At 46.9% G+C, this 25,242-nt stretch overlaps 1 protein-coding gene across 1 annotated transcript; it reads left to right on the forward strand.

The window, feature by feature from the left end:
• Positions 1-380: 380 nt before the first annotated feature.
• Positions 381-24,691, forward strand: PDE12 (phosphodiesterase 12). Its single transcript, XM_078661570.1, has 3 exons — positions 381-1,710; positions 17,208-17,286; positions 23,809-24,691. Exons 1-3 carry the CDS (start codon positions 490-492, stop codon positions 24,249-24,251), a joined length of 1,743 nt encoding a protein of 580 aa, XP_078517696.1. The 5' UTR covers positions 381-489; the 3' UTR covers positions 24,252-24,691.
• Positions 24,692-25,242: the final 551 nt, after the last annotated feature.

A 25,242-nucleotide genomic window follows, 5' to 3' on the forward strand; every position in this document is an offset into this window, starting at 1 on the left:
CTCTGCCCAAACCTCGTGAAGAAGGCGGCCATCTTAACATTGCAATAATGTTCATGTGTTATATCTCACAATGATCCGACACCACCTAGGTACCTAGAATAAAAAGGTCTCAATACTGCTGCTTAAATAAAAATGTGTGTGCATATATATATATATATATACACACACACGGATACACACACACGAATTATATTTTTTGCTCAACTGATTTGTGCTTTGCTTTTAAAGCAGTCTACATATACTGGCTATTTCTCCAGATTGAAACTGAACAGAAGGCAGACTGACACATTTCCGAACTGGTCTTGGTCGTACTTAACGCCTGCAGGATATCGTCAGCCGACTTGTCTTTCACACGGGTGTACATTTAGTCTTTTTTCTGTGTCTATGCCGGTGTAAACTGCGATTCCCGGAAGCCGGTAATGAATGGCTCTTCTACCTTGTCCCGTTAGCTAGAATCCTCACCGGCCTTGTGTACCGGGCGCCGGGTTGATGCTGAGGCTCTCGGCCTGGAAGCTACTGCGGTGTGTCCCGGGTTACCCGCTCCGGCCCTACGCCTGCTCCAGCACCTGTAGCCCACCTCGCGGGATGGAGAAGGCTGTGGTGCGCTGTGTGCCTTCGGAGCCCAAGCTGACCCTCTCCTTCACTCTTGACGGCAGTCAGAAGCACATGCAGCGGGACCAGTCGGAGCCTCTGGGCCGGGCGCTGGCCCGCATCGCAACCAACGCCGTGAAGGCAGCCCAGAGCAGCAAGGCCAAGAAATGCAAGCGCGGCGGGAAGGCCTCCCCGTCCGCCTCCCCCGCCGAGCCCTCCGTGCGCCTCTACTACCAGGAGCAGCAGCTGCCGGACGAGCTGCTCAACGCCGAGGCCTGGCGGGACGGCGCCGTGCTGCACGTTGGGGAGGCCCGCTACACGGTGGAGCGCAACCCGCCCTCCTTCCGCCAGGCGCAGCTTCCCCGCCACATCATGGCCGGCTTCCCCATCTGCCCCGCTCTGCACATCGAGTTCGGGCAGCTGGAGGCCTCGCTCTTCCGCTGGTTCAAGGAGGCGCCCGAGGAGCCGGGAGGCTGGGCCCCCGTGGGCAGCCAGCGGGTCTACACGCCGACCAACGCGGACATCGGGCTGCGGCTAAAGCTGCACTGCACCCCGGGCAGCGTGGACCCGCCGCGGTACGGCGCCGCCTGGGAGGTGGAGGCCGGCTGCACGGTGGAGGCCGGGCCCGGGGTCTGCGCCTTCGAACAGCGGCACCTGTACACGCAGCGGGTGAGCGCCGAGCCGCTCCTCCGCACAGTCTCCTACAACATCTTGGCGGACACGTACGCGCAGACCGAGCACTCCCGGGTCGTGCTGTACCCCTACTGTGCGCCCTACGCCCTGGACATGGACTACCGGCAGACCCTACTGCGCAAGGAGCTGAGTGGCTACAACGCGGACCTGCTCTGCCTGCAAGAGGTGGACTGCCCTGTCTTCACGGACAGTCTCTGCCCAGCCCTGGATGCTTTCGGCTTGCAGGGCCTCTTCAAGCTGAAGGAGAAGCAGCACGAGGGCCTCGCCACCTTCTACCGGCCGGACAAACTCACCCTGCTCAGCCGGCATGACATCTGCCTCAGCGAGGCGTTGCTGGCGGAGCCCATGCACGCCGAGCTGCTGGAGAAGCTGTCGGACTACGGGGCGGCCAAGGGGCAGCTGCTGCAAAAGGCCACTGCCTTGCAGGTGAGCGAGGGGTGGGCCGACTGTTGCATTAATTTAATTTATTTCATTCATTAATCTTTATTTCGGCCCAATCTGGCCATAAAAGACATAAAAACAACAGTACATTTTACACAGTGGGTACAAAGTGCATACATGATATGCTGTTGGGGAGCTGAAATACAATACAATTCATCAAGTTTGGTGTTGATTCGTAAGTTTAAAAAGGCACATAAAATTTAAAATTTTGTTATAATACAAGATAAAAAAACTTTTAAGGTGGCTCCATAGAGAATGATCCTAGAGATTGACTCAACAATATTCCTCGGACAATCAGGACAACATAACCTCTGCATAGCGAACGGCCAGCTAAGCAACTACAGCTCCAACCCCCGTTTCTTGCGTGAATAACTTACAAGCAATAGGAATCTACTGACACAAAACACAGTAAGACGACTAGTATCAGTTTTTATGATCCTGAATGCCTACACATACGAACGAATACCTAGGGCATTACACAAGGGCTTTATCCATCGTCTCCTTGCTCTGTCGTATGTGGTGCAGAACAACAATATGTGTTTCTCATCCTCTTTTGAGTTGGACTGACAACATGTACAGTTCAAGCTTTTTGTTGTCCCGGTGTGCTTTTCCCACCTACCTAGGACTACATTAGTTTTAAGTATTCCGTATCTAAATTTTCGTACAGACTTTTTGCAAGCTGGGGTTGTATCTCATCTAAAAACTCCTCAAAGTGTGGTACATTTTTGAAGTTAAGAAAATTACTTGTAATAGAACCACAGAAATTATAATTTTGGGAGTTATAAGAGATATAAGACCAGAATCTTGCCTTTACAAACTTCTTGCAACTTTGTGTCAAAAGTGCAGGGTTTTCCCAGAAGTGGGTAAGACCAATTTGAATAAGCCAAGTTTTTACATGCTTTAACCAAGGGTTAGTATTATAAACATCAAGGTTCATCACTTCTAGAATACCACTTTTGTAATCTGCAAGATCTGGAGTACTCCATAATCTAACCCAATGTAGGAGTGGACGGAGTACTGCAAAATCGTCTGTACGCTTCATGTTGAGGTCTAAAAAAAGGAGTAAGAGTGGAGTGCGTGTGGGCAATCTCAAAATACTCCTATAGAAGTTATTCTCGCTTTTCTTAAAAAGATTCCCCGCATTCATACCCCAAATTTCGGCACAATATAGTGCACCGGCCAGTGCCTTAAATTTAAACACTTCCAGGGCTGGTGTAATAGATTTGTTTATGCTGGCCCCATGTCGTCTTGTGATGGGTAAAGTGTTTTGATTAAAAATAGTTTTACTTTTTTCTAGTTGTGTCTTCCTGGAATTTTTGGAGTCCAGAGATACACCCAAGTAGGAAAACTCCAATACAAGTTCCAGTTTTTGATTGTTAAGAAGGAAATGGCCCTTGAAGGATTTGTGAGGATTGAGGGCCATACATTTGGTCTTATTTGTATTAATTTCTAGACCCTTCTTATCACAGTACAATTTGAAGGAGTTCAAAAGGTTTTGCAGACCACCCGGGGTTTGCGAGATCAGAATGGTATCGTCTGCAAATAAGAGTGCGGGAACCCTCTCTCCATTCAACTTAGGTGAGTCATTTTGACTCTCATCCAAGTGTGCCGAAATATCATTGACAAATAAAGAAAAGAGAGTAGGGGCTAACACGCACCCTTGGCGGACTCCCTGCCTAATTGGAACAGGATTGTATAGTTCCCCATTCGGACCCCAGCGTATCCTTGCAAAGTTGTTATTATGCAGTCTTCTAATCTGCTCGAGTAAGCAGACTGGTAGTCCCATTTCAGACAAACAATCCCATAAACGATCCCGCAAAACTAAATCAAAAGCTGCCCTAAGGTCAACAAAAGCTACATAAATATGTCCCTTCAATAAAAAACATATTTCCAACAAATACTGCAAAATCTGATCACTTGATCGATTGTACTGGTGTTACGTCTAAAGCCTGCTTGGAATTTGGTAAAGACATCATTCTCGTCAATCCACTGATTTGTACGAATTAAAAGGTGCCTTGCAAAAATCTTTTGCAAAATGTCTAAAAGACTAATGGGACTATAGTTAGAAGGGACACCTCTATCTCCCTTTTTGAAAATTAAAATGATTTCAGCGCCCCTCCAACTATCAGGTAAATTACCACCGGTAGCAAATATGTTAAAAAGATGGTTAATGTAGGGTGCCCACACTCCAATCTCATGCTTGTACAAGTCCCCAGGTATTTTATCCAGTCCAGGTGCTTTACCATTTTTAACTGAATTAATAGCTTGCTCAGTTTCTTCTAGACTAAACACTAGGGGGTTTGTGCTATATGCAATTCTAGAGCAATCATCAACAGTTGACTCCTTATTTCCTGGGGCTTCGTATAATTGGGTAAAATGATTGACCCAGGTTTGCTCGTCAATAAACACATCCTCGATTGTTTTATCTCTGTTTTTCTCATTGGCAACAAGTTTCCAAAACCCCACACTATCCTTAGCCTTAGCAGCTAATAACATATTCTCCCAGCATTCCTCGTCCCAAAGAGCTCTGGCGTTGAGCTGGGTCTTCTTGTATTCACTCCTAAGGGCCCTAATCACATCTGGTGTCTTGTTCTTAATAGCATCTATAAGTGAACTCTTTGATAAGCGACACTCCTTGTTGTACCAGGGTTTGGACCCTACAGCACTAATTTTGTGCATCAACCTTTTTTTTGGCATTTTCGACACGTAGGGTACAAGAGATGTAAGAAACTTGGTGTGTGTATCTATAAAATCATTGTCCTCTACTGGATGGGATAGATAATTGGAAAATGTATCTGCAAAGAGTTGATAGATACTAGACAATGCCTCCCCATTTCCCAATATGCTAGGTCATTTAAGGGAACGCCTATTATTGCTCATTACTGGGTCATCATGGGATTTCTTCTCCAAGAGGAGAACATCTGACATTGGGCTACTACTAAGGAGCAATCGATGGTTTATTGACAACTGCAACGGCCGATGGTCACTTTCATACCTTGGGACAATTTCAAAGTCTATCAGATAAGACCAAATATCAAGTGATACCAGCATGTAATCTATACAACTATGGGAATTATTTTTAACAAAAGTGGGGGCCTTGGGAGAATCAGATTGGAAGCGACCATTACAAGCCCTCATTCCATGTACTGCAACTAGTTTTATCATTTGCACAGCTAGGGTCGTGCAACGCACTCCCTCCGTGTAGGATTGAGAGGGGATATTGTTAGCACTGTCCTCGTCTCCAAAGACATCACCAAACCCCCTGATTGGTTCGAAATTACAATTAAAATCCCCCCCAATCAGAATGCTTGGCGAGTCTACATTATTAACAAGGAGGCTGTCCAGTTTTTAGGTCGAGCGTCAGCGAAAGACCTATTGTCAGCCGTATTTGGGAATGTAGACATGAGGTGCACGAGCGCAGAGCGCAGATTTCACCTCGTGGGTACGCACGGTGCCGTGCCCCTCTCGTGCCTCATTCCCATGCGCAAACACACTCACACAGCCACACTCACGCATGCGCGCATACACAGGCACGCGCATACACAGGCACGCGCATACACAGGCGCGCGCATACACAGACACACACAGACACACACAGACACACACAGACACACACAGACACACACAGACACACACCACCACCACCACCCCCTCCCCTCCTCCTCTCCCACTCACCGGGCTCTTTCGGCGTGTTCCGTGTCTCCTCCGCAGCGCTGGTCTTCACCCGGGCCCCAGTTCCGTGTCTCCTCCGCAGCGCTAGTCTTCACCCGGGCCCCAGTTCCGTGTCTCCTCCGCAGCGCTGGTCTTCACCCGGGCCCCGTCCCGGGACTTCAGATGCCGCACTCCGCTTTGGTGCCGGGGCTCGGAGCGCGCATGCGCGGGCAGCCCCCGCCCTCTCACAACGAGCAGCTGACTTTTCCCAGAGAAGCTTGTTTTCGATGGTTTTCCATTACAAGGCTCAGTCCAAAGTTTGTGCAGGGTGACACGCATTCGAAAGTGGAATCCTGTCAGAACTCTATGGCGCGCGGACAGGAGCAAGGCGGAAGCAGACAAGACGAGAAGGTTTGTCCCAAAAAGAAGTGCGTTGGATAGATAGCGACTTACCTCTGCTGCTCAGACCTGGCGCTGCAGCTCCCCGGCACGAGCCAGAGCCGAGGGGAGATCCACGCGCCGGCGGCACACGTGCGCAGGACGAGTCCAGACAGCTTCAACCAGACAGGGAGGCAGCGCGCGGCTACTCCGCTCCGGCGCGCAGGTGCTGTAAACAGACCTTTATCCTCAGCTTAGCAGGCAAATCCGTGCGTTTCCGCCCGCGGCTCGGCGCGGGGTGACGGGTTCCGACCTCAGTCCTGGCTGGCACCCCTGCAGAGCCCTGGCTGGGGCTTGAGTTCAGAGGTTCTCGGTCAGCTGCGGCTCTTCTGCCCGGCTCCACCCCCGCACCTGACACCCTGGATACTGTCCTCGAAACCTTCCGGCTGGTGCCTGCCCCACCTGTACTACGGGCTGCGCCGGTACCTACCCTGCCACCCAGGCGCTGGCTCCTCCCCCTGTCCATCCACTCCTGCGCTCTCCGCCCCGGTGAGGATTCACCTCCTCCCACTGCTGTCTGCGCCCTTCACACGTGGAATATTCCCGTCCCAGCTCCGAGCGCTCCTTCCCTGTTTACACTCCCCTGCACCTTTCCCACCCCTCCCTCTCCCTCACTTCTCCTCACCTTCCTCACGTCTCACTCTCCTGCACCTTTCTCACTCCGTCAACTCCTGCGCCCCCCCCCCCCCTGTAGAGGATTAATCCCCTACGGTCTCCTGCGTCCTTCTCACCGTGGAATATTCCCGTCCCAGCTTCGTGCGCTCCCTCTCCTTCATGTCCCCCACTCCTCCTTCCCCTGCACCGTTCACACTCCTCCCTCACTTCTCCTGTACCTTCCTCACTTCTCCCAAGCCTCCTGCACCTTCTTCACTCCTGCACTCTCCTCCCCTGTGGAGGATTCATCTCCCACTCCCACTGTCTCCTGCGTCCTTCTCGCGTGGAATATTCCCGTCCCAACTCAAAGCGCTCCCTCTCCTGCACCTTCCTCACTCCTACGCTCTCCTCCCTGTGGAGGGTTCGCTTCCCACTCCCGCTGTCTCCTGCGTCCTTCTCACTCCCATGTCAGGTCTCTCCTCCCTCTCCTCCCTCTCCTGCACCTTTCCTGACTCCGTCCACTCTTCCTCGTGGGGGGTTAATCTCCCACACCTGCTGTCTCGTCCACACTTCTCACCCTAAAATATTCCCCTCCCACTGCAGGGCTCCTCTCCCTCCCTGCACCTTGTCACTCCGCCCTGAGCTGCACCTTCCCCTCTCTCCAGCATCACCTTTACCGCACGGCCCGAGCAGGAAATCGCCACCAACTCACAAAGTTTTTTTTTTTTTACTGTGAGCGTGATGTACTTCCCTGAATTAAGGAGCAAGTCACACCTCAGCTGGGAGCAAAGCACACTACAATTAAAAAAATATAAACTTTCACACAGTCACAAACATCTGACATGTCTATCCATCTATTGTCATACACCTGTCATTACACCGATTCCAGGCTGCAAAACAGGTCCTGTTTTGTTTACTAACCAAAACTGAAACCTCTCAACATTACATTTGAATATTTACTAGCGACTACTGCCTCATTTCAGTGAGAGGTGTCAATTGAAATCACCCACTGGAGAAAATTCCCAGTGGAGACGCTCCTCGCGGGTGTCACAAACTCAGACCTCTCTGTCTGCACACTACACAAATGCCCAGTGAGATAACTAGACCTACAACTCCAGTTCACGAAAAACCAACTCCAGCAGTTCTGAACTTCCTGTTTACAAACTATTGTTGGCTGTTGCAGTAGTCCAATTGAACAAAATGAATACTACAAGTACCAGAATGCACAACTCTGGTGAATAAAAATCCAGGGCTGTATACACCAACTATGATTATTTATAGTGCACATTTATATATGTTTCAAGGCAATAGCCTTCGACAGGACCCATCGGAGCTGGAAAAGAAAATATTTGAGATTCCAAATCAGGAAGATTGGTCCAGCGTCGACGCCTCCAATTTGTCAGCCAACAGACCCCCGTGGAAGTTAGTCGAAAGTGGGGGGGGGTGGAGGGGAGGGGGATGGACTGAGACGAGTATGACTTGCTAACCAAAGCAATTATCTAGGGCGAGAAGCAAAAATATTTTAAGGTGCCTCAGGGCGGAACCATAGAGACACATGGAAAAGAAATAGAGGCTGCTAAGCCAAACGTTAGTATTTACAAGGGCATTATATCCCTGCCAGCTCCGTCCTTCCTTGAGGTATCCTGCGTTTGGCCATTCCTATAAACCCCATTTCTGCACTCAATGTGATGGTTCACCAGTGGTGGTGAGAAAGTCAAGACTTCTAGCCTCTTCTACCCTGACTACCCCTGCCCTCCTCTATCTCACCTCTGCTGCAGCATTTATGCTGCTGAGGTCAACCCGCTGCTGCCTGAAACTGATACATTAGTTAATGAAAGCATACCTTTTCATACTCCTTTGCAGGATGGCTTGACCTTTGTCCCAAAAACCAGGACATGTATTTAAAATGAATGAAAGCGTCGGGACACCGGGACAGCCCTCCGAAAACTGGGACTGTCCGGGACGTCTGGTCACCCTAATTATGGTGAATTCAGTGTTGCGTTGTGTTCACAAAAATGTACTGTAGCTTCAAACCCTATTCTCTCAAAGCATGCTTCCTTTCTCTATGCTAAAATCCTTAGGTCTTAAAAAGACCTTTATCCGTCCCTTTTGTGAGCAATCACTATCTCCTCCCTGACTTGAGCTTCTACGAGCTGTACATTTCATGACCGTGCGCACCACAGACCGCTGCCTGCTCGGGGCATCACTGTGACGGCATTATCCTGGTTCTCTCCTGCTCCTGAGTTGCACACAGCTTCCAGGTTTCCTCCTCTTCTCCTTCTGTGCTTGTGGTTGAGTTCAGCTGCTGCCACTTTTTGAAGATGACCTTGAAATCTTTGCTGGCTTGACCTCGTTGGTGCGCCGCCTTGTATCCAAAATGGTGCAGTATTGTACTTTTATTATTGATGTCCTAGCGAAATAGTGAAGTGTACTGAAGCCGAAGCAATCCATCGCCCTTGGTCTCCCAGTCCGGCACCTTGCTCTCTGCTGGTACCCCATGCTCACAGCTGGGACCCTTGAGTCTCACTTCGGCACCTACATGTCAAAGCTGACCTCCTTGTCTCTGCCGTTCTGTTGAGCTATCCGTCCCCTTAATCCGCACTGTAGTCCTGAGAGTGGTGGTAACCTGTAGAGCCACTGCCGTGCTTGTCTTTCTGGAGGAAGTTTGTTTTTGTGACACACTAACTTTTCTTACCTCTTTAGCATCCCCTGCCTTCTGGTACCATGCCGGTTGGCTCTACTGCTACGCCGCTGCCTGCAGATTCCTTAACCTTTTCTTTAGATCGAGGTATGTCATGGTCTCCAACTCCCCACCTGTGCTTTTTAGGGCTCGTGGCGTTAACCGCGCGAAAGCGCGGTCTCGCCAGAGGAGCTGTGTAAATAATAACTGCGTCAGCCCCATGCTGAGGTGCATCATCAGATCTGTGTGAATAATAACTGCGTCAGCCCCGTGCTGCGGTGCATCATTAGAGCTGTGTGAATAATAACAGCTGTGAGCCCGTGCCTGAGGTGCATCATCAGAGCTGTGTGAATAATAAATGCGTCAGCCCTATGCCTTAGGTGCATCATAAGAGCTGTGTGAATAATAACAGCTGTGAGCCCCGTGCCTGAGGTGCATCATCAGGGCTGTGTGAAAAATAACTGCCGGCAGCCCCGCGCTGAGGTGCATCATCAGAGCTGTGTGAATAATAACAGCTGTGAGCAACAGTATAATCTTGCACACACTCTCATTGCTCACCAATTCAAAGTTTGCTAAAAAAATGTATGCAACGCATTGTCATACACAATGCCAATAACTCAAACTTTAATGCTGCGAGACCTATTGCATTGTAAATGCTTGTTCCAGGATTGTTGACACTTTTGATGGCCCACACGTTCGGTTGTATACACTAAAAACAGTAATGCGCCTACCATCCCGTTGAATTTACTTCCAGCCCCAGTATGTCAGCTGAATCTGTCTCTAATTGCTTAATATTTACCTTGAGAGACACTTTAATCCACACTGTAAGTCCCCCCGAGGGTCTCCCTCGGGTCGACTCTACCGCCTCTATATTAAAGGTTTTGTACCCTACTCTGTGTGGTACATCAAGGGCCCAAGTTTCCTTTAGCAGGCAAATATCACTGAAGTCTATATAATTAGACCAACCGGGATCTGAGAGATTTTTAGCCAGACCCGCGATGTTCCGGGATATCACTATAAGGTTAGGATGGCTGATTGGAGTTTCCTCTACTGATAGCAACCCCTTATTTATAACATCACGGATACAATTACTTGTAGCAGGGGTTGTGTCTAGAGTTGTAATTAAATGGTACTCCACCACCTCATCGTAGCTTATACTTGGTGTGCTTACTGCATGGCTATTAGCTCCCTCAAAGTTGGGCCGTTCTATGGTCATAGCTACTCTTTACTTTATTGCTAGCAGGTAAAGATGTCATGGGCTCCCCTGGGGGCCCACTATCTACAGTGGTATACTTATTGTGAGGGTTCTTCTCAACCCCAGAGGTACCCCATGTGATAAAGTTTTTGTGGTTCTCCTGGACACCATTGTGATTGGCACCGTGTACAAGTTGGTCAACCTTAATTACACCAGCATTATGGTCCTCAACGCGCAACGGACGCTGGTTATTCACCCACCTCTCTTTAACAGAGGCAGAAAATAGGCCACTTTCAGTAATCACTTTAGTGGATTTATCCCAGCTTTGCTTTGGGTTTGTGCTTGTCCCACCTGAATTCTTTTCTTGGGCATTATGTGTTTTGCACAACAAAGGCCCAGTATCCTTTGGATGTCAATCGTTCTGATCCAGGGCACTCAGAGCTTGGTATCTGTTCTGCGTTGGTACCTCAAAAGCTGGGCAGTGATTGGAGGTAAGGGGCCAAGCTCTTTGAGTAACAGTGGATATCTTACTGAGATGATTATAAAAAAAAACCAAAGGCCGTACCAATACCTCATTCTCATTTGGAGTTAGAGAGGCTGCTCTAAGCAAGACAGTTGCGACATGCTGAGGATAGGGGAGAGGAGTTAGCCTAACGGCTAGGGCGCTCGACCTCGGACCTGGGGTTCTGGGTTCGAGTCTCGGTAACGACGCCAAAAACCTCCTGTGATTCTGGGCAAATCACTTAATCTCCCCGTGCCTAAAATGAATGCGTGTCCTCATGTAACGTAACTGGTGCTATGTAAAGCGCTCTGAAACCTGATTCAGTTCGGGTCTAGTTCGCGCTATATAAAACTCTGCAAAAAAAAAAAATTATTTGAAATTAACGATGACACAATCACCCCTACAGGATTTTTTTGAGTTGCCAATCCAATGTACCCTTCTAGTTGTTAAAATGTGGTCAGAGTAATTGGTTGGAAACCCACAGTGCCTATGTAACCATGAGACCGTTTTATATTTGAGCGAATCATGTGATTCCAAAGGAGATAGGTCCTGACTAACATCTAGAGGGGGAACGTTAGAAAGGACAACAACATAAGGTGCACAATCTGGCGGAAGATTAATAGAACGACTTTTCTTGGGTAGTAATGCTCCAGGCATACTTACAGGCACCGTCTGTTACCTTAGCGATTTCGCTTTCCACTAGCGGAGCTGGTATATCTAATTTATTTCGACTAGGCCCCCCAGCATGTAGTTTGGGGACAGTGTCATTACATGATACACTCCTCTCTTTGGACCCAAGACTGTCAATCTTGCCAGTATGCGCATCTAATAGTCTACCTAACCTGGACACTTCAGCTGTAAGTAGGTCTATTTTGTCTACCAGTGGTTTAACAATAAATTCAAGTTTTCCCTCTATGATACTAGCTAATAGATCCAGTTGCTCAGTGTTAACATTAGCAGCATTGTTCTTAATTGGAGCCTCGTTGTCACAAGCAGTGTTCTTTGGTATATTTTCAGCTCTTCTCTTGTTGTTATTCCCCCCACGCTTAGTTTGTTTTCTACAGGCCCTCATTGTTCTCAGGGCAGGAGATCGGCGTAGCGGGATATCAGAGACTATAGAAAGATCCTGATTAGGGGCCGGTGTTGCTGGTAATTCTGTTGGTATGACATCATGGTCACAATTTGCGTCCACAATTACTTCGGTATCATCTATGGGAGTTGTAAGGGGTAGGTCAGCTTGACTCTACCGACCCAGCGACTTTCTCCGGTCATTGTTGATCTTATTTACCACTTTGACTAAATAGTTGTCCATAGTGGATTTGTTTTTGGACATTTTGAATGTCGGTAGTTGGTCCCAAGGACTATGGGACTATGATGAACGGATAGTTAGTGACAGACAATACTGTTTTTAATCGGCACAAATACTCCAGGAGCGCACAAGGGACTACATTTAAAATAATGTCATTTAAAACGTTTTTAGTCTAAAAACTTACTGAATAGTCGTTCACAACAGCCACGATGGATTGCCCAGCCCAGCCTCGTCCTGCCTCGGACTGCCACAGACTGCCCGCCCTTTGCCCGGGCTTAGCCCGGCGCCCGCGAGGCGGGAGGTGTATCGCGTTCTTATGGCGCCTTCGGGCGCAGCAGTAGCGTCAGAGGTGCAGTGGGGCAGCTGGGAGGTGTAGTCCGGTGAGCAGCGTGGCTGTTTCCCTCACGGCAGGAAGAGCGCCGCCGGTGTCTGCAGCGCGGCCGTTTCCCTCACGGCCTCCGGTGTGTGCCTGCTCTGTGCCCCTCGAAGTGCGCTCGGGGCACCGCGTTCTTATGGCGCCTCCGGGCGCAGCAGTAGCGTCGGAGGTGCAGTGGGGCAGCTGGGAGGTGTAGTCCGGTGAGCAGCGTGGCTGTTTCCCTCACGGCAGGAAGAGCGCCGCCGGTGTCTGCAGCGCGGCCGTTTCCCTCACGGCCTCCGGTGTGTGCCTGTTCTGTGCCCCTCGAAGTGCGCTCGGGGCACCGCGTTCTTATGGCACCTCCGGGCGCAGCAGTAGCGTCGGAGGTGCAGTGGGGCAGCTGGGAGGTGTAGTCCGGTGAGCAGCGTGGCTGTTTCCCTCACGGCAGGAAGAGCGCCGCCGGTGTCTGCAGCGCGGCCGTTTCCCTCACGGCCTCCGGTGTGTGCCTGTTCTGTGCCCCTCTAAGTGCGCTCGGGGCACCGCGTTCTTATGGCGCCTCCGGGCGCAGCAGTAGCGTCGGAGGTGCAGTGGGGCAGCTGGGAGGTGTAGTCCGGTGAGCAGCGTGGCCGTTTCCCTCACGGCCGGAAGAGAGCCGCTGGTGTCTGCAGCGCGGCCGTTTCCCTCATGGCCTCCGGTGTGTGTCTGCTCTGCCCTGTGCCCCTCGAAGTGCGCTTGGGGCACCGCGTTCTTATGGCGCCTCCGGGCGCAGCAGTAGTGTCAGAGGTGCAGTGGGGCAGCTGGGAGGTGTAGTCCAGTGAGCAGCGTGGCCGTTTCACTCACGGCAGGAAGAGCGCCGCCGGTGTCTGCAGCGCGGCCGTTTCCCTCACGGCCTCCAGTGTGTGCCTGCTCTGCCCTGTGCCCCTCCAATCTAATTTATTTATAAGGTTTTATATAGCGCTATCTAGACCAGTGGGTATCGGAGCGCTTTACATACACAAAAGAAAAGAAACATTGCATTACATCGCAGGACATGAGGATGCATAAAGATATAAGCAAATACATAATACTTATGTATACAGTGAGGGGAGAAAAACGCAGGAGGTTGAAACCGTCAGATAACCACCGTCCTTGAAAGTCAAAGTGAGGGAGGGAGTCCATTAGGTTATTGGTCGCTAAAGTATTGGATGTTGTGCCCTATCAGGGTGGCAGCTGCCAAATAGCACAAGATTTATTCCTAGAGTAAAGGGGGCATGGAGTGCGAGGTGCTGTGCACTGGTGGGGACACGGGGCTTTCTGGCCCTGCCCTCACTACTGGGCTGACCATCCCAATCTGGCGGTAGTTGGGGGGAGGGTAGCAGTCCAGGCCAGGTGCCAGTTTGGGTGATGTCCTTGGAAAGCCTCCCATGGCTGTGGATGGTTTCGTCCACGTTAAAGACTGATAGAATGGAAAGGAGTAGGTTGACTCTGATGTCCTGCTCTTCAATGTGTAAATCCTGTAATCGGTGCTTGAAATGGAAAAATAGAAGTGCAGGTTCTCTGTACCAGAGTACCTGCTTGTTTCTGAGAAGTGCCGGTACTACTCTCCAATTAAAAGTATTGCATTTCTCTTGATACGTGCTCTCTGGGGCTAATCTGCACAGATCTGCTGTGACCGCAACCATACTTGTGTTTCAACTACATTTATATACTGCCCTTTACGAGGCGTTGGGCGTCTTATTGGTACCAATTAGGCCACGGGCAGCCGGCCTTGGCATTATCTGTTGTTGTTTTGAGGTGTTGTCTAGTGACCAATGTGAATAATTGGAGCTTAAGCACTTCTTCTCATCTCTGGGCCACTTGCCCTCTGGCATCATCACAAGTGTTCATATGCTTGTGAAGTGGTTGTGAAACAGGGCAAACCGCATCAGTTCGTGTGCCTGTGGGCATGTGACATAATTATGAAACTTGTTTGTGATGAACAGTCGTGGACCCCCCCCTCCCCCCAATGTCAAACCGCACACCCATCCCAACTTTTGTCTGCTTATGAACCAAGGTTGTGCTATATAAATACCAACATGTTTGGCAGTCCCTAGAAACATAAGCAACTGATGCAAATAACCAAAGCATGGGAGTCAGTGGACAGCAACCAGTAACAATGGATCAGGAAAGTTACAGGTCAAACCATTTTGTGGAAATGCCTCAATTACTAACCGCTAAATGCAGGGATTTAAGTGGGCCGGGTCCTGCCGGGGCTCATCACCGGCAGTAATAAAAAACAGGTGCTGAGATGGGTCCCTATCAGGCTCTCCATATTTGCCCTCAACGTCCGGGTGAAAACACATCTTAACTCTGCAGCAGTACCACCCTTCACTGCCTTTAATGTGACGTCAACCAGGCTCGTTATAGAACTTTCACACTTGCATCATGTCAGAACGAAGCATTTTCAATATTATATACAGGGCCACTGGACTTGTGCAGCAGCAGATGGCCAAATTATGTGGCAGGGTTGAGTAAATTATGCGCCAAGAAAAATCAAAATATGCGGCATATTTTGTAATAGTATTTTGTTTTTATACTTGTTAATTACTGCCTGGGCATTGGTTGCACATCATTAGTATAAATTTACTATTCAAATACAAGCAATAAGCAACATAAAGGTGACCAGTCCAGCTTTGTAAAGGGCCTTCTGCCATGTGTCCACTGCGCTTTTAGTAGCTTTTGAACCGTTTCAGCTAGAAACAATAAAAAAAGAAATTCTACAGATTTTACAGCAGTTCATTGATAATGTGGCAAATTCGGCAAACCCATAATAATGCGAAAATCGCCACAGCCGCACAATCATATAATTACAATGGCCCTGATTATGTACAATGAAGCCGTAGTTGTTGCTTATTTATCTCCTGCAACTAAGAAGCATTGACCAAGCCAACCGTGAGCCTTTTTGTAGGTGTAATGTTACTTGTTGTATTTTATATTTATTAATTACATCGGTCACGCACTTTTGATAGTTCGCTCAGGTTTTTCATCTCACTTAAAACCCTGGCTAAATGTATTATTCTGTCTTGCTCCCTCGTTTCTACATATTACAGAATGAGGCAGGTATGTCTTCATAGACACAATCCCAGCATAGTTTGGCGAAATAAAGTCACCCCCGTATCTTGTCCTGTTAATACCAAGGCATAAGATGCCACCTAACCAGTTGTCCCTGAATGGACTAGTTGGGAGGAAGGGAAATGGATGAAAGTGAGGAGACAGGGCTCGGAGTAATGAAAATACCAGTAAGGAATTGAGGCATTACCACCTTGTACTTCCCTCCTTGACAAAATGAGATATACGAAAGCAAGAATACAGGAAACTTAAGGTCGCATGTTGAAATTCTTTATTATATATATACACAGCATTTTAGACAGTCACCCCCCCAGTCACAGATCTGGGTTGAATTTATCAGCATTCTTTGGGAGGACCTGGCCAGGCAGTTCAGGTTGGACTGTTCCCATTGGGCACGGGGTCGAGACTGATTTGCATATGGCTGGTTTCGAACTGGAATGGGATGGTGAGCAACAAAACAATAGATTTAGGCCCAGATCTCTGTACTGGGGCGAATGTGTGGCATTGTTCTGCATTCTGTCCATCAACTGTTCTTTTTTGCATTTGTCACCCCGAGTGGGATGGGCATGCCCAGACGTGTGTCCAGTGCTCTCCAAGCCTCTTGAGTCTTCAAGACACCTCTGCATGCCTTTCTGTTTATTGTCCGTCTTGTTGGCTGGAGCGTTAGGATGACCACAAGGCTACACTGTCCTGCTCTACAAAGCACCCAACAAAAACACTGCCTTACTCGCATGCATTATAATTTGTTGTGTGCTGATAAACAACATAGAAACGCTGCTGCCAGACCTATAGTGCAGAAGAAGTCAAATTAGACAAAGTGGCTGGTGCATGGTCCTTCCTCTTCAGTGCCTCCAGTTACTTTATATGACTAAGATGCAACTGAGTTGGTCGCAAACATAACCTCACAACTATGATGGCGGTTCCCTAGACTACTGCTGCTTAAGACAATACCAAAACAAGTATTGCTCCCAGAATTTAAATTAAAGTGGTGTCAACCTCTGTTTGGACCCAGCCGTATGCAAATCAGCCTTGACCCTGCTCTAATAGGACCAGTCCAGCTTGAACAGCTAGGCCTGTCTTTGGTTGCTTGTGTTCTGGTTCAGGAAGGCCCTGGCATTTCAGGCTTTACTGTGCATATTGGAGCAGGAAGCAAGACCGATTTTCATATGGCTGGATCCAAACTAAGGTGGCCATGTGAGTAAAAGAAGGAAGGGTTGGCCATGTGAGTAAAAGAAGGAAGGGTTGGAATGCTATCCCAAACTATTGCTAGTGGTTAGGCAAATTGCAAGCATTCTTCCCGTTATTTTGTGTGTTTGAGAGATGAACGTTTCTGCCTACAAGGAACATGCCCAGAAGCCTCTGAAGTTCGGGTTTAGTGAGCTCAAGGAAAAGAAAAACAGATGATAAATATGGAAAAAAAGTAGTGGCAGGATTAAAACGATAGTGCACTTTATTTTACCTTTTGGCATCAATAACATTCCAATTTTACCTCCAACATATAACCCTTGAAAAATGTTATGAATGGCAGTTTAGATTTTCTAACAAAGGTAGATATTTCCGTTCTATTGACCTTGCTTTGTAGAATGAGGGTACCCTCTATTCTGAGGACATTATGGTATTGTATGCATTTTCTTAATACTTTTTCTTAACATATTTGAAATTGTCTTGCAGGTGTCTGTTTTTCAGTCGACAAAGGATCCTTCTAGAAAGATATGTGTTGCAAACACCCACCTATACTTTCACCCGAAAGGTAATTTTCTGGTAGCTGCTAATGCTTTATATTTTTAATATCTATTGTATGTGAATCTTGGGTCCAGAAGCTAATCTGAAACCGCTTCAATATCCTGTTCAAAACAAATGCTTGGTTAGTGCACATCATGGCAATGCTATTTTTTTAGGTCGAGCCTGGGCAACGCATGCGCTGCTCTGTGAGGCATGCTGTATTGAGGTAAGGACTTAAAGCTCCGCCTACTCTCCGCCCACATTTTCCATTGGCTAGTGTCATTGTCCACTGTAAACTGTGGCTGTTCATTGGTCAAAAGGCTTAGTAGTTCTGTTTTGTCTCATTTCGTAACCTCTCCTGGCAACCCCCTCACCTCCCCCTGTTATCTGTGTTGTTTAATTACAGCCTCCAAGCACTGTTTTCTCACATAGCTTTGTCTTGTCCGCACATGCGCTCACCTAACGCGGGTACAAAAATGTATAGCTTGCATTTGCAATGCAATTGGTCTCGCATTTGCGAGAGCTTAAGCTATTGGCATTGTAAATGAAAGGCATTGTCATTTACAGTGCCAATAGCTGAAACTCTCATAAATGTGAGACCTATTGCATTGCAAATGCTTGTTTTATTTCGCAGTTACTGGACTCTGTGTGACACCATTTTACGTGTAAAAGGGGAACTCCTTGCAGGGATGTCAGGTGAGGACCCCCCTGCAGAAATATCCATTGGTGTGCAGCTTATCTGACTCTTTGGCATAGTTTTTAAGTTACTCAGAAATTTATACCGTATTGTTTAAAAACATTATATATATTTTAAAGCCAGGCCGAAGGTAAGGATTTACTTGCAGCCTATTGTAATAGCAAACCAAATGTTTTCAATGTGGGCATCACGTACAGCATTTTTTCTGTTAGAATGAGACCAAAGTGTAGGTAACTGATGATTGCACCTTTTTAAGTTGTCCACCCAATTCCGAATCTGATTTTTAAATTTGCAAACGTTCACACTGTTCTCCCAAGGTCATGACCCCTTTTATACAAGTTTTATGAACCCTATTCCGAGTGAACTCGCATCTGTTCATATGTCAGGTGCACCAATAAGGGGGAAGGGTTAGATTTTATGTAAAAAAAAAACTTCTCTTTTTTTCCCCTGTAAATTTACTACTAACCGCAGTGGTACATTTATTTGTCCATTGAAGTACACGTGCCCTGATTACGAGTTGGTAGATGTTATTTGACATGTGCATTCACCCCTTGTTGTGCCGGGATTGGAATTACGAGGTGCATGGTATTTACCGCATCCAGTAATTACTGGATGCATTAAATATCTTACAGTTTGTTCGTGTTTGGCCAGCTAATCCTGCTGGAATTTAACTTGAAAACAGGTGTACAGTATTTACTGTGCAGTGCAGATTTTGGTCCGGTGAGCATAAAAATCGGCACATTATTCCCCAAAAACTCATAAAAGGTGCTATTTATTGCACCCGATAAAGTATCTGGGTTTCATTATTTATCTTGTGCGATTATAAAGCACCTGGATTCTGACAAACTCTGAATCAGTGCCATAGCGGCTTACTTTAAAGGTTTCTGCAAACAGAACTCATAACAACATGTTGAGTTATTGGTTTGCAGTTCTCAATAGTTTTAATTCATTCACAGTAATCTTACTTTTCTATATTGCATCTGTGGTATCGCTACCCGTTCACAAAACCCATAACTGACTAAAAGGTAAGCGGTCTTATAAGAGTCAGATCTTGTGCCTATGTAGTACTTTGAGAAGAGACATTAAGAAAATGCCACTAATGGCTCAACTGCAGTGAGATGATGCCCTGCTGAAACACTGGCTGAGAATGAATGGAGCAAGGCCTGTGCGTTGTTGCAGAATGTGGCTAGTAATGCCAGGCATAAATTGTCACATTTTTTTACTTACACCACACCTACCGTACTCCATTAAGATTTGAGAGCGTATACCCAGCCAGATCGGCTGCTTGCTTGAGATGTAGTGTAGCTGATGCATCCTTTGTAACACATGACGTGGTTTTGCCAGCAGGTTGCTAATTACTGGACGTTGATAGTGGCTAGACCTTGTGGTGCGACTCGTGGCTGTTTGTTAAACCTCGCCTATTGGTCTTACTACCCAAGCCAAAGAAGCAACTCAAAATCAAAAGTCAATTAGCATCTGTGGGACTGCTGTTAGCCAAAAGAATAGCCACACATTGGCTTGATTCCAGAGTTCTCAGGGTTCAGTCCCGAATGAGTGATATTTTGGATTGGGCAAGTTCTGAGAAGGGATGCGTGAGTGAAGTGCGGAGGGATGAGAATGCCAAGGATGACCTGGAAGTAGGGGTGGAAAAGATTTGCCTACTGATAACAAGTTTGTAAGATGGCCTCTCTCAGGCCAATGAGCAACCAGAGGGGCAACAGGAGCCCAGAGATGACCCATAATATGCACGGGTAGGGGAGAATTGAAAAAGTTATCTACCCTCTAGGGTGCTGAACAGGCTGTGGGTGGGGTTGGTGGAAGAGTGAGCGTCCGCATTTACTCGTAGCAAGAGTGCTGTGGTTGCAGTATACTGTTTTTGTAATGGAGATTAGTAGAGTTACCTCAATCAATCAGGGGATTTATATAGCTCGCTACTCACCTGTGAGGGTCTCAAAGCGCTTTTTGGGGGGGGGGGGAGAGGGGGGAGACAGCTCCGGATCAGTCGAAGAGCCAAGTCTTGAGGTTCTTCCTGAACGCGTGCAGGGTTGGGGAGCATCTGATGTTCACCGGGAGCTCGTTTCAGGTCTCTGCTGCGATGTATGAGAAGGCTCTTCCTCCAGTCTTGTTTCTGCAGATGCGGGGGACCTCTGCCAGGGTGAGGTTCGGCAGAGCATAGGTTTCTCTTGGGTGCGTGGAAGGAGACTCTCTCGTTGAGGTATTTGGGTCTGATGTTGTTGAGGGCTTTGTAGGCGTGGGTGAGGACTTTGAAAGTGACTCTTAAAAAAAATAAATGTATTATTGTAGTTTGATTTTAGTACAGATACTAACTCGACGGGGAGCCAGTGAAGGCCGCGTAGGTGTTGGGTCATGTGCTTGTACCGCGGAGTTCAGAGTACGAGTCTGGCTGCAGTGTTCTGGATTGTTTGAAGTCTGTGTAGGAGAGTTTTGTTGATTTCGGCATAGAGGGCGTTGCCGTAAACAAGTCTGCTGGTTATGAGTGTGTGGGTGCCGGTCCTTCTGCAGTCGGAGGAGATCCATTTGAAGGGCTTATGGAGGATCCGGAGGCAGTTGAAACTGGAGGAGGCGACTGCTTTGACCTGGCGGTTCATGCAGAGGGAGGAGTCGAGGATGATGCCGAGGTTCCGGGCGTGGTCGGTGGGGGTGAGTGATGTCCCGAGGGTGGGCGGCCACCAGGAGTTGTCCCAGGCGGTGCAGCAGGGTCCGAGGATGAGGACCTCGGTCTTCTCAGAGTTGAGCTTCACACAGCTGTCCCTCATCCAGGCTGCTACATTCTTCATTCCTTCCTGGAAACAGAGTCTGGTGTCTTCTGGATTCTTTGTGAGGGAGAGGATGAACTGAATGTCGTCAGCGTAGGATACGATGCTGAGTCCATGTTGTCTGATGATGGCGGCGATGGAGGCCATGTAGATATTTAAATGGAGTAAGACCCACCGCTGCTGTGTTCCCAACTATTCCTTGGTCTGTATCATGTTATTATGCAGCCTACGTGTGCTTACATGTGCTGCTGTAATGTATGTATGACAGTGTGTGGTACATTACATGGAGGTCTGTGGGTTCCACAAGTTCGTAAGATGGCCTCTCTCAGGCCAATGAGCAACCAGAGGGGCAACAGGAGTCAAAAGATGACCCATAATATGCATGGGTAGGGGACAATTGAAAAAGTTATCTACCCTCTAGGGTGCTGAATAGACTGCGGGTGGGGTTGGTAGAAGAGTGAGCGACCGCATTTAGGACTCGTAGCAAGAGTGTTGTGGTTGCAGTGTACAGTTTTTGTAATGGAGATTAGTAGAGTTACCTGTGTAAGTGGAGTAAGGCCTACCACCGCTGCTGTGTACATAACTCTTCCTTGGTCTGTATCATGTTATTATGCAGCCTACGTGTGTTTACATGTGCTGCTGTAGTGTATGTATGCCTTTGTGTAATACAGTACATGGAGGTCTGTGGGTTCCCAATTGGAAGCCCAGGGCTTTGGTAAAGCATGTGGATGGAACTGTCACAGGCAGATTTGTGGATTCCCTGCATTCCTGAGAATTGGGTGGGGCACACGCTGGAGAAAGGGACAGCCAGGCTCTCGTTTGTACCTCAAAAGGGTTCTTTGAGTCTGAAAAACTCACTGATCAGTGGGGCGTGGGTGCTGGGCATACCTTAGGAAGGAGATGGGGGTTTGTAAGAGAATCGTAATGAATAGGGGTGAGGGCCTTTGTAACATTTTGGTAGGCACATATCCGTGTGGCTGACCTCCAGATGTGATGCTCTAGACACTCCCATGGCCTGTGTTGTGGGACTATCAAGAGTGGAGTTGCTACTGCTTTGACAGACTGAAATGCTCATTCTTCTGCCCTGTCCTTTGTCTAGGAGGCAAAGTGGCAGCCCCCACAACAGAAGCTAGACACTAAATCACTTGTGTCTGGAAATCGATATGGATTATTGAAGGGGGAGTGTCAACCTCCCCAAAAATTTGTCAGACTGTAGCTGTGCATCACTCTGGAGAAGTACAGCTTGACTTCAGCCTGTTGTGACTAGAATTATGGGCTAAGGTGTGCCACCCTTGCTGGAGAATCAAGACTACTTGCCCTGGAGCATCCTGCCGAAACCAGAGGACCCTATGAGGGCGGAGGGTCCCGTAAGGGAGTGAGGTCCAGTGGGAAGCCTGTTGAGTGGATCCCTGAAGAAGAGTATGAGATTCTGGTCCATGTCTGGACCGCTGGTTGTCTGGCGATTTTTGCGACCCACATATCCCAGATGGAGGTGGCGAAGATTAGGGGCTGTCGTCCTTGCGCATCACTGTGACAGAAGAGGGCCTTCGCCATTTAAAGAGCTGTCGCCCTGTGTGCCGTTCTTTGCAACCGCTGTATGCCAGGTGGGGGGCCCTAGTGAAGACTAAGCGGTGTCGCCCTGGAGCAGCGTGCAACAGTGAACCATAGTCTGTTACGACCTGTGAAAGCAGAGATTTGACTAAACCACCCAAACCGAGAAGCACCTGCGTTCTGCTGCCAAACTCATGTAGACTTGCCACGTGACCAGTGGAATGTCATGGACGCTTGGTGGCTCGCCCGCAGCTTCCAGACTTGTGCTTACCGCCGGTATCCCCCGTCACTCTCCCTAAATCTCTAATCCTCTCCTTCTATTTAGTGAGGCTGAACAGCATTAATTTTTATTTGTATTACTCCCACTGGCCATGCTAGAGGGAGTTTGAGTGATGTATTTTCTTTTTTCATTTGGTTGGTACATAGATGGTGCAGGTTTTTTGGTCAGTCACATTTTGCGTTAGGTCTCTAAAATGCTAAATGAAAATTCACCAAATCTAGAGAAGTCACCAAATGACAGTAAATCTGCTGTGCTAATTATATTTGGTGGAGTTGAGTGGTTTCAGAGAGTTTCTTGAGAAAATCCTATATTTTAAAAAGTTTTGGGAATAGTCTTATACCTTTTTAAAACGTTTTACCCATGTACATCAAATAGAGAACCCTGAAAGCCCGGACTGCAATTGCAGTTTCCCCATAGTTTGGTGCAAGTTGTTCGGACTGATGTTAAGGTGGAACAATGGGATTTGTAATGAAGCGGGGTTAGATTGATACTTGACCTCGAATGGAATGATGACTCTTTCGCCAAGTTAAAATTTGATAAACTAGTGGTTCGCCACATTGGGAATGTTCAGGTTAGTTATAGGTTTTACAGCTCTGAGCACACATACATTGAAATTATTGTAGTGCGATTATGGCTGCTTTTAAGCTTTAGCATTATTTTAAAGATTCATGAAATGTTGTTTGAATTAGGTTTATTTTGTGATCTTCTACTGGCAGGTATTAAATTGCTTAGGCCAATGCCGTTGCTGGCTTTTTGATCCTAAATTAACTACCGAAAGCACATTTTGTCGGTGGGCTGGTGGTCTAAATCCACTAAGGAGGTACTATCGATTTTTGATCATTTTTGAAAAGCAGATCTAAAAATGGAGTTTTTCAAATTGTATGCTATATCAAATTCTGTGTTTTATTTTCCAGTTCATATTTTTTTTTAGTTGTGATTGTATATTATCAATGCTTTTACTAATTTATAATGGCAGTTTAAACTCCATTAATGCATACAATTTACCTAGTTATCTTGAGAGTAATTTAAGAACGACTGTAGCCTTTATTCTCTAGTGACTGTTTTTGTGCTGAATCAATTCCATATTTGCTAATGTTGTTTACAGGATGCCCACTACTTTGTCTTGTTGAAATCCTATGTAAGAAACTGGGATGTGGCTCAAATGCAGTGTGGTGTTCTATGTATACATAAGGAATAATACCAGTGATCTTATGATATTAATCTATTGCCTTTCTATGTTCCTAGGTGGTAACATACGCCTCCTTCAAAGTGCCATAGCTCTTACCCACATCAAGAATGTTACATCGGAGTTGTATCCTGGAATACCTATAATTTTCTGTGGGGATTTCAACAGTACACCATCATCTGGAATGTTTAATTTTTTCAGAAATGGGTGCGTACCTGAGGATCATGAAGATTGGACGTCCAATGGAGAGGAAGAGAGGTGTAACATGTCCCTCGCTCATTCATTCAAACTGAAAAGTGCTTGTGGGGAACCTGCTTACACCAATTATGTGGGTGGGTTTCATGGGTGCTTGGATTACATTTTTATTGACTCTGAAGCTTTGGAGGTTGAGCAAGTAATCCCTTTGCCAAGTCACGAAGAAGTGACTACACACCAGGCATTGCCTAGCGTGTCGCATCCCTCTGATCACATAGCACTTGTTTGTGACTTGAAGTGGAAGTAGTGTTTGAAAATATATTTATTGCACATTTTTAAACTGGTGTCACTATAATTATCACCAAGGATGCAACAAAGAAGAGATGCTTTGCCACAGTGGAAAAATTCTTTGGCCATTCTACATTGACGGCAATGTATATGAGCCTTCATCAACTGTGAAGCACAATGTTTACGGTTTTGGACGTACTGGTGCAGAGCGAGACTGTTCATTAATGGATTTTGATTCGAATTTCAAACACAAACTTATTTGAAATGCTGTTCTCTTTGAGGATTTAACATGTACTTTTTGCTTTCAATATTCTTGTACAGATATGAACTTGATTAAATATTTTGAACTATATGCATCTTGGAACTCTGTTGCAGAGATGTTTATCATATTTGCCTGTTAACCTAATACTTTGAAAATTGAATATATTTATTAAACTGACAAATATTTCTAGAGTATCATAAGTTTTTAAAGTAATTTTTATGATGATTATAAGAGTATTTTATTAAAGATGTATAGGATGCATCTAAATAAATGTGCATTTAAATTGAACGCTGAGGAAGCTGAACGGTTATTGAAGTGGGCAAATAAAATTCAGCCCTAATTGAATTTGCCTTGAAAATAGCCCTACATTATTGTAGGTTAATGCATTTAAAATCTATACAAAAAACCATGTGGGTTAAAGGATTATCTGCTTGGCGATTAAACTCTGATCACCAGTTAACCAACCGGTAATAAATCCATCTGGAAAAATGTACATTTGATTCGAGGACAAACACTCAAAGAAAATCAATTGACTTCTGAATAATGTACGTTTTTATTCAACTTTCACATCAATAGTTGGTACAGCCAACACGTGTTTTGTGACACCGTTGCTTTTTGTTCCAATAAAAACATAAACAATTTTAAGTACACACTTCCAAAATGTGTACATAAAATGTTTGTTTTTTGTTTTAGTTCATGTTGGCTCTGGCTGTGTCAACTATTGATGTGCAATAAGACTAAAACCATA

The sequence above is a fragment of the Lissotriton helveticus genome, chromosome 9 (genome assembly GCF_964261635.1).
Source record: "Lissotriton helveticus chromosome 9, aLisHel1.1, whole genome shotgun sequence".
Classification (NCBI taxonomy): domain Eukaryota; kingdom Metazoa; phylum Chordata; class Amphibia; order Caudata; family Salamandridae; genus Lissotriton; species Lissotriton helveticus.